This window comes from Camelina sativa, chromosome 7 (genome assembly GCF_000633955.1).
Source record: "Camelina sativa cultivar DH55 chromosome 7, Cs, whole genome shotgun sequence".
NCBI lineage: Eukaryota > Viridiplantae > Streptophyta > Magnoliopsida > Brassicales > Brassicaceae > Camelina > Camelina sativa.
In genome coordinates this window covers 5,672,521-5,682,369 of record NC_025691.1, presented here as the reverse complement: position 1 = coordinate 5,682,369, position 9,849 = coordinate 5,672,521, and the positions used below count along the sequence as shown (strand labels likewise).

Here is a 9,849-nt window from a genome sequence, read left to right as displayed (position 1 = left end):
AACATATGTCAGTAGAACAAGCGTCCTTGACTAGTTGGCATAAGATTTTCTTTCTTATTATCTCAAAAGTAACGTATGATTCCTCCATTGGCAGATGTCTCGCAAATGGTTGTCAAGCGTGTGTCAAAATACCCTAATACATAGTAACCTACATATTACGATAAAGTTTTTTCCTTTTCTAACCAATTGCTACTTTTTTGTTTCTAACTAATATACACTCAGTATAAAATGAAGTCACATAGGCTGTAGGTATATAGATCGAGTCAATTCTTTTACTTACTAGGATGACTATAGGGTCCATAATTGTTAGTGTTATTTTATGTCTCACAAACCGCACTTGTAACGTGAACATGGCTGATGAGTCTCACTGATTCGTAAAGCCAAACTCCACAATGACCTTTAATGTTGGTTAACTAAGAACCATAAATATTTAAACTAGAATAAACTCTTTCTTTTGTTTCCCAACTACTATATGGCGAGTATATCTGATGATTGAGACTTTTTTATCATTGTCTTTGATACTTTGAACCATGGAAATACCATTATGAACCTTATTGAGGATAGCGGATTAAAAGCGCACTCAACATCATTCTTATTATCTCAAAAATACCGTATGATTTTTCTATCGCCAAATGTCTTGCTAATGGAAGTCAAGTGTAAGCTTCTTCAGCTAAATAATAATTACTTGCATTACTTGATTTAAAAAATGAGAGTGTGTAAGCTTTTTCCGCTTAACAAAAATGATGTGCGTTATTACAATTTAAAAAATGGCTTCACAATAGATTCCCTAATAAATAATAACTACATATTAAATATATCTTTTTAGATATACGTTACAAGAACAAGCATACTTGAGTGTAACTTTGTCTTTCTTATTATCTCATAAATAACGTATGATTTGTCTATCGCCAAATGTCTTGCTAATGGAAGTCAAGTGTAAGCTTCTTCAGCTAAATAATAATTACTTGATTCAAAAAATGAGAGTGTGTAAGCTTTTTCCGCTTAACAAAAATGATGTGCGTTATTACAATTTAAAAAATGGATTCTCAATAGATTCCCTAATAAATAATAATTACATATTAAATATATATTTTTAGATATACGTTACAAGAAAAAGCATGTTTGAGTGTAACTTTATCTTTCTTATTATCTCATAAATAACGTATGATTCATCTATCGCCAAATGTCTTGTTAATGGTAGTCAAGTGTGTAAACTTTTTCCACTAAATAATGGTGAAGTGCGTTACTTCAATTTAATTAAAAGATTTTTGATAGAATTCCCTTTAAATAATAACCCACATAGTACATCTAACTTCCTTAATATACCTTACGAAAACAAGTGTGCTAGATTAGTTGGCTTAATTTTGGCTTTTTCTTATCTCAAAATAACGTATGATTTTTTTATCACCAAATGTCTCGCTAATGATAGTCAAACGTGTAAGCTTTTTCTACTTAATAATAATGACGTGTGTTATTTCAATTCAAAAAGCCAATTCTTAATAGATATCCTAATAAATAATAACCCACATACTACAACTAGCTTTCTTAACATACAAAACATGTGTGCTAGACTTGTTGGTGTAACATTGTCTTTCTTATCTTAAAAATAACGTATGATTTGTCCATCGCCAAATGTCTCGCTAATGGTAGTCAAGTGTGCAAGCTTTTTCTAATTAATAATGATGCGTGTTACTTGAATTAAAAAAAAACCAATTCTTAATAGGTTCCCTAATAAATAATAATCCATATACTACAACTAGCTTTCTTAACATACAAAACATGCGTGATAGACTCGTTGGTGTAATTGTCTTTCTTAAATAGTAACATACATATTACAATTAGCTTTCATAACATACGTCAGTAGAACAAGTGTGATTTACTAATTGTCAAAGATAACATATCACTCGTTCATCGTCAGATGTCTCGCTAATGGTAGTCAAGTGTGTGAGATTTTTCGCTTATTAATGATAATATGTGTTAATTTAAATTAAGAAACATCAAAATACCCTAATAAATAGTAACATACATATTACAACTAACTTTTATAACATACATTATTAAAACAAGCGTGCTTGACTAGTTAACATAAAAATGTCTCTTTTATTGTCTGAAAATAACATAAGATTTGTCAATCGCCAAATGTTATGCTAATGATAACCAAGTGAGTTATTTCAATTTGGAAAGTAATACTTTGATAAATACACTAATTCACATATAACACTACCTTTGTTAACTAACATTACTAGAAAAATAAGTTTGAGTACTTGATATGATAATATCTTTCTTAGTATTTCAAAAATAACATATGATTTGTCCGTCACACTATATATCTTGCTAATAATAGTGAGGCTTATAAGCTCCTTTCTCGCTTACATATTACATTTATCTTGTTTAACAAATATTATTAAAACAGGCATGCTTAGCTAGTTAACTTACTATGATCAATCCCTAATTGTCTTGCATATGATGGTGACATATATGTAAAACTTTGTTTTTGCTTGATAAGAACATCTTCATCAATGGTATGTTAGAAGGTGCGGTTAGTGTGCTCAGCAAATGAGATGGTCTTCACAGTAAGGTCGGATCGACAGTCTTTTGAGCATCTGTTCGTCCTCCCGATGGTTACAGGAGAAGCCTTTGTTACCATTGTCAGATCCGGCGTTTGTCCTGATCTCTGAGGGGATGCTTATCGCTTCTGTAGTTATGGGTTCTTGTTGTCTCTTGTTTGAGTAAGCTGATTTTCCCGTCTCTCTACTGTTCTGTTTAGCTAGGGTTAGGTGTTTAGTGTTGTTTGCAGTCTTGTTGAACCTTCGTTTGGGGAACCTTTTTGGAGGATTCATGGTTTGAGTTGTGATTGTGTTGAGGAAGCGGTTAGAGCAGTCTTCTCTAGGAGGGTTTCTGATACAAGTAAAGTTGATGATGCCGGATCTTAGATCAACGGTTGGTTAGAAGAATAATTGCCATTGGGGTTTGCTTGTTCCTGTCTCAGATCTTGTTGCTGGTCTAGTGCCTATTTTTATTTTTAAGCCTCAAATTTGGAATGGTTTGTTAGCTCAAGCCTTTGCCTCTTCTTCCCATCCTTGTCTCCATGTTTCAGCTTGTGGTTCCTTTTAGGATCGGCTCCTTTCTTAGCAGAAGTTTCGTGCTTAGTGTTTGGTTGGTAGTTTTTAAAGCTTACAGTGAATTCTTGTCCTTGGTGTTCACGGCGTGTGTTAACTTTGAGAAGTTGTGCTTTGCTCCTTGTCCCCGCTTTCATGATCTGTTTAGATATGATCGCCTTTTGAAGGATTCTAGTTAGACGTAAAGAGACGCATCAGTCGTCGTCGTCGCATCTGGGAGTTGGTTTGAGTCTCTATGAACTTCTCTGAGTGCTCTTTGCTTGTCGGGTTATGATGTCCTTGGTTCTCGAGAGATTGGCTCTCAACATGATAGGAGGAGGTAGATGTTATCTACGAATTGGCCGTGGGCGGTCAGAAGAAAAAGTTTCTCTGCTACCATATTTAATGTTGTAGACTTGTTATCTCTGCTTATAGTTTAAGGAGTTGTCCTCTTTCGATTTGGTTTTGATATGATCTGTTTGTATTTCTAGTTCAGTTTATTGTCTCCCTTCGATAAGGCTTAGTTTCTGGGGAATTCCTTTTCCTTCGGCAGTTGACTCTGGAGACTTCTAGTTGTCCACCGGCTTAAGTGTCCCTTTTTTGGGCGTTTGTAATCCATCTTTGATTCCAAAACAAATTATAATAAAATTTTAGATAACAAAAAAAAAAGGTATGTTAGAAGGTATCTTAGCACATCATTATTAGAGCTTTTACATTTGTTCTTGATAGTAATAAATGTTTAATAATACATATATTATTTTTACGCACAAAACACTTTTATTTACGAAAACTTCGGTAAAGTTTATTTTTTGTTAAATTTGGTAAATTTCGTTTTTTTGTTAAATTAGTAATTCTTAGATTTTACGAAAACTTTAAACATCATTTTCTGTAGAACAAGAAAAAGATCTAAAACTTGAGTTTAAGAGAGAGAGAGAGAGTAAAATTTTATATCAAACAACAATAGTTTGGAATTCCATAAAGTAACTTAGGATGCTAATATGATATAACTAAAAAACATTAGACTAGTACCCAAGTAGTATCTAATAATTGAATCATTAAAATGCTTCTTAGTAGATATAGTTTCTACATTTAGCAACACTTCAGCTAACACACATCATTGATCCGTGGAAGAGAAAAACACGTCATAATGTACTAAATGTAACCGTTAGAAACTGTTGAAAAAAAAAGTTTGGTACCACTTTATCTTATTATCTTATAAAAACAAAACTTGAGGGAATCCAATTTCTTAACTTTTGTTTTTTTTTTACTTAAACGTCGTGTAGATCATGTAGATCTATTTAATTACAGTAATAATTTGTAAACAATCTTTTGTATAAAAAGAGGTCAACAAAATGTCCAAAGTATAATGATGCTAATTTTGATTAGGTATTATAATTTTATCAGAAAATAGAAAAATCTAATTGCAAAAAATAATAATAAGTTCGGACCAGAGTCTTACTTAAGGTCTTCGAGTAGGGACCCACCGTTCTGAGTCTGTGACAGACACAGACGCCGGTTTCGTTCTTTCTCTCTTTGCTTTTTTCCAAAAAAATAAAAAGTAAAGTTGTCTTTTTCATTTTTTTTTTAATTTTTTTTTGTTCACTTGAGGGTAAAAAAATCATAAGGATGCTTTCAGTTTTTTTTTTTTGTTTTTTTTTGGTTGAGTGATTGCTGAAACGACGAACTTGTTTCCATAGAGAGAGAGAGAGTGTCTGTGTGCAAGAAAAGTCTTCTCTTTCACACCTTTCGTTTTCTCGAACCTCTCCTTTTTAAAGATGGTGGAGGAATCTTGGGTTTGACAACTCATTTAACTTGAGACCTCCCCCATCTCCTTTCTTTTTAACCTTTCTTTAGCATCCAACGGAAGGGAACCTCTCTTCATTCTCTCTCAATTCCTCTTCTTCTATATCAACCTTGATTGATCTTCTTATGTGGGAATTCTAAGATGGGATTTGAGTAAAAGCTTCACTTCTTTTTACATTTCTCTGAGTGAAAGTTTTGTTCTTTTTTATTTGGGGGGGAGAGGGAAATTAGGGTTCTTGGAGGGGAAGTGAGGTTATTAAAGACATGGAGGAGATAGAAGGAACGAACAGAGCAGCTGTAGAGAGTTGTCATAGAGTTCTTAATCTTTTGAATAAACCACAGCAGCAGCAGCAGCAGCAGCAACAAGATCATGTTGGGTTTGAGAGGAATTTGGTGTCTGAAACTAGAGAAGCTGTGTTTAGGTTCAAGAGAGTGTCGACTTTGTTGAGCACTAGTGTTGTTGGTCATGCTAGGTTTAGAAGAGCCAAGAAACTTGAGACCCATGTGTCTCAAACCTTCCTCCTTGATCCTTCTTCTCACCAAAGAACAGAACTTGCATCTTCTTCATCTCAGAAACCACCTGTTCTCCGGTCTGGTTTCCAGGAATTGAGCTTGAGACCTTCAGATTCACTCACTTTAGGGACCAAGTCTTTCACTTTGAACCCAAATGCTAAAGCTCCTCTCCTTCAGCTTAACCAGCAGCCAATTCCTTCTTCGAATTTTTCCAATCTGTTTCCAGACAAACAACAACAACAGCAGCAGCAGCTACAGAAACAACAGCAGCAGCAGCAGCAGCTACAGCAGCAACAGCAGTTTCATGAACGGTTAAAAGCTCACCATCTTCATCAGCAGCAACAGCTACAGAAACATCAAGCTGAGCTTTTGCTTAGGAAATGCAATGGTGGGATAAGTTTGAGTTTCGATAACTCGAGTTGTACTCCAACCATGTCATCCACCAGGTCCTTTGTCTCTTCACTTAGCATAGATGGTAGTGTGGCTAATCTAGAAGGAAAGAACTCTTTCCATTTGGTAGGGGTACCGAGTTCAACTGATCAGAACTCACAACACTCTAAGAGAAAATGCCCTTTGAAAGGAGACGAACATGGAGGCTTAAAATGTGGGAACTCTAGCCGTTGCCACTGCTCTAAGAAGAGGTCAGTTACATATATATCTTTTTCATTTTTTTTCATTTCACAGCATCTCTTTAACTTAGATGGTGCAATTGATAGGAAACATCGGGTTAGGAGATCGATCAGAGTGCCTGCTATAAGTAACAAGGTTGCAGATATTCCTCCTGATGATTACTCATGGCGCAAATATGGTCAGAAGCCCATCAAGGGCTCTCCTTATCCAAGGTATACACTTCTTGATTGAGGAATTCATGGTTGAGAAAGGAAAAATGAATGATTAATATCAAATGCAAAAAAGGACTATCCTTTTATAGGTGTTTAAGGCTTTTGAGTATGAGAGTCTTTTTAAGTAGTTTTGGGTTGAATTTTATGTGTGCAGGGGATATTACAAATGCAGTAGCATGAGAGGTTGTCCAGCGAGGAAGCACGTTGAGAGATGTTTGGAAGATCCGGCAATGCTTATTGTTACTTATGAAGCAGAGCATAACCATCCGAAATTGCCATCTCAAGCTATAACAACTTAAGACTCTATTATATCTATCTTTGTCGTCCAGCAAAAACTTTCTCATGTATGTTCTCTTTTAGCATTGCTCCAATGTTGTGATATATGGTGGGGGCAAATGTTTTTGTTGGGGTGGGATTTGAATGTGAGAGTTTGCTGCAATTGTTGGGTTTGATGAGTTAAAAAGAAGGGGTAAATGTAGGATTTGTCAAGACTCTTTCTCTTTCTAAGTTTATTGGCTCTTAATGATTCAAGTTGTTCTTATTGCTCTTATTGCAAGTTCACTTTTTATTATGTGGTTGGGTGCTATTAGTAGAAGTTGGTGATTGGTACTAAGTAACTTAATTATTTTAGGAAGATAACTTAAATCTAAGATATCATTTCGGATTCTGTTCTGAGCTTGTCAGTTTAGAAGTACAAGAATCATATACTCCCTCCGGGTTTTTTTACTTGTCGTTCTAGAGTTTTGCATACAAATTAAGAAAATAGATCAATGTTCTATTATACCTTTTCTTTAATACATTTTCTAATTTTTTTTATTGGTCAAAGCATTAAAATAGTTGGGATAAAATTGATATTTTTACCAAACATATGCATTGGAAACTTAAAATGACAAGTATTGGAAAACAAAAATTTTACTCTAGAATGACAACTAAAAAACCAGAGGGAGTATATTGCATCCATGTGTTGAGGCATAATGAATAATTCAAGATAAAATTGTGCTTCCATTTTAGGAATAGACTACAAAGTACAAAAATTAGATTGAACCCAAAAGGTATCAAATTGTTGTTACTTTATTTCTATTCCCTTAATCATAACTAAAGCATAATGAATAATTATTAATATGATTTATTTCTATTCCCTTTACTTAACAAACCAATAGAATCAATATGACCTTAATAATTCAAAGTCATTACTAATCCTTCTAAGTCATTGGAAATAACTATAAATTCTAAGTCATTGGAAATAATTATAAATCGAAAACCAATAATTGAAACGGAGAGATGAATTAATACTCAAGTTCAAATCCTTTTAAAATAGAACATTTTTGTGCATTACTTTGAAAATCGTTAGTATCTATAATATATATTTCTTTTGCTCTAATTGGCATATTATTTACTCTGGTCATGTCATTTTAACCGTTAAATATTCGTAAACACACTCATATGTACACATCATGTGCATAACCACATATCATTAAACTATATAGTAAATATGCACCGACATATTACCTGTTTGTTTAAAGTGTTGTATATTATCAAATAAATGTTAAAAGGTAATTTAATTTCAAAAGTGATATGATATAAATCTACAAGAATAACCATTGACATGCTTATTCAGACAAGCCATATATCTTTTTGATCTGATTTTTTTTATTCAGTATAGTGAATAGTAGAAGGTCATGATGTATCAATGTATCTTATTGATATTGAGTTTGTATGCATCAAATCTTTTAACTCCTTTTGATTAATAGAAATATCCATGAAAACAAAAATGATTCAAATCAATAAATTAAAGTAGTTAATAAGAATGAGAAAATCTAGCATATTTAGTCGCATATTCTTGTAAATTCAACCATAAATATTTCAACTTTGACAGAAAAAAAAAATTCCTAACATTTTATTCTTTCTGTATTTTTGTTCAGGATAATATTTGTATATAAAAATAATTTTCATTTGTGAGATATTTTGTACTAGTAATGAAACAAGCATAGTAGTGCAACCCATTATTGAAAAAAATAAATCATGGTGATATGAGTCTAGCTGGAATTAAAATAACAACTAAACCAAAACCATGATCATAATCTGCTGAAAGATTCGTTGAAGTCATTCTTTTCGCTTTTTAAATAGAAATCATAATTTTGTCTAAAAAAATAGAAATCATAATCATAATTTGTTGAAAACTTATGCGTTTGTTTTCGGAAATTCGTAGTTGCATATAAAATGTGCTGTTAAAAATAAATACAAAGGTCAATTTTAGTATTTGCTAATTAGAGAAAAAAACAAAAATTTTAGTGATTTGACATATATATGCACACCAACTATATTGTCTTTTATCTATAAAGAAAATTTCTAAATTTAAATCACTCGTAAAATGATGGAAATGATTACTGTAATTTGATTAACCAAAAAAGAAGAAGGGAAAATTATAAATAAAGGATCTTTTTTTAAAAATTTGGCCATCTACACTTTTTTTTTAAAATTTTGGTCAAATAGGTTTTAGAATTAAAAAAAAGCCAATAATACCCTCAATAATATTTTCAGATTTAATTTGTTGATTTTTATTAACTGAAATTAAGAAAACAGTTTGAACAAACTATTTGCTTTTGTTGGGTCTTATTTTGAAATCGAGTGGGCCTTATTTGATCTTATTGGGTCTCGATAACCTTACAATTGAGAATACAAAAAAATTTGGAAAGGAGAAAAAGATTTTAATCGAAACTAAACCTTCTTTCGCCGTCCGCTGTCTCTCTCCGTCATCTGGTTCTCACCATCGTCTCTCACCGTCTCTCCATCTCACCGTTTCTTCGTCTTCACCATATCTCCTTCTTTCGCCGTCCACCGTCTCTCTCCGTTGTCTGGTTCTCACCATCGTCTCTCACCGTCTCTCCAACTCACCTTCTCTCCGTCTTCACCATATCTCCATCTTCACCATCGGTTCATCTCTTGATGAATTGGGTATGTAGAATTCTTTATTTTTTTGCATGTCGATTATTTTGATGTATTAGTTTCTTGAGATTATGTAAACTTTATAACTTGATTTCAACCCAGATTTGTGTAAATATAAGTTTAGATCCGTTTTGCATCTCTATCACATAATTCTTGATTTTTTTGCATGCTGATTATTATTTTTTGTATTCTATTGTCTTTAAAGGAAAATTTGTGTACCAGGGTTGATGAAACAAGATCGATAAAGGTAGTTAACAAGAACAAGAGTGATGATCGAAACAGTTGTGAACTTTTTTTTAATGTTAAGGTTAGTGAAAAAGTTTGCATAAATCTCTTTTTCATATGAGTTCTTCTTTTTTTGGTTTTCTTAGTTTTTTTGTTTAGGGTGATATGAGCGTAGATATGAGCGATTACGTTGTTGATTGAAGCGTATCCACACTTGTAGCAGCAACAGATTGTAACGTTGTTTTGTTTTTATCATCATTAGTGAAAAAGTTTGCATACATCTCTTGATTTTAGCTGTGTTTGAGAAAGTTTGCATTAATCATATGGATTTATTGAATGCAATATTCTCAAATGATGTCACCACTTTACAGTTTATGTAATTTTTTAAAAACTCGATTTCTTTTTTTGCTCTTTTTAGTTCA

At 32.7% G+C, this 9,849-nt stretch overlaps 1 protein-coding gene across 1 annotated transcript; it reads left to right on the top strand.

Annotated features, from left to right (window-relative positions):
- LOC104700424 (probable WRKY transcription factor 21) lies at positions 4,761-6,799 on the top strand. The gene is made up of 3 exons (XM_010415939.2): positions 4,761-6,055; positions 6,131-6,256; positions 6,411-6,799. Exons 1-3 carry the CDS (start codon positions 5,166-5,168, stop codon positions 6,553-6,555), a joined length of 1,161 nt encoding a protein of 386 aa, XP_010414241.1. The 5' UTR covers positions 4,761-5,165; the 3' UTR covers positions 6,556-6,799.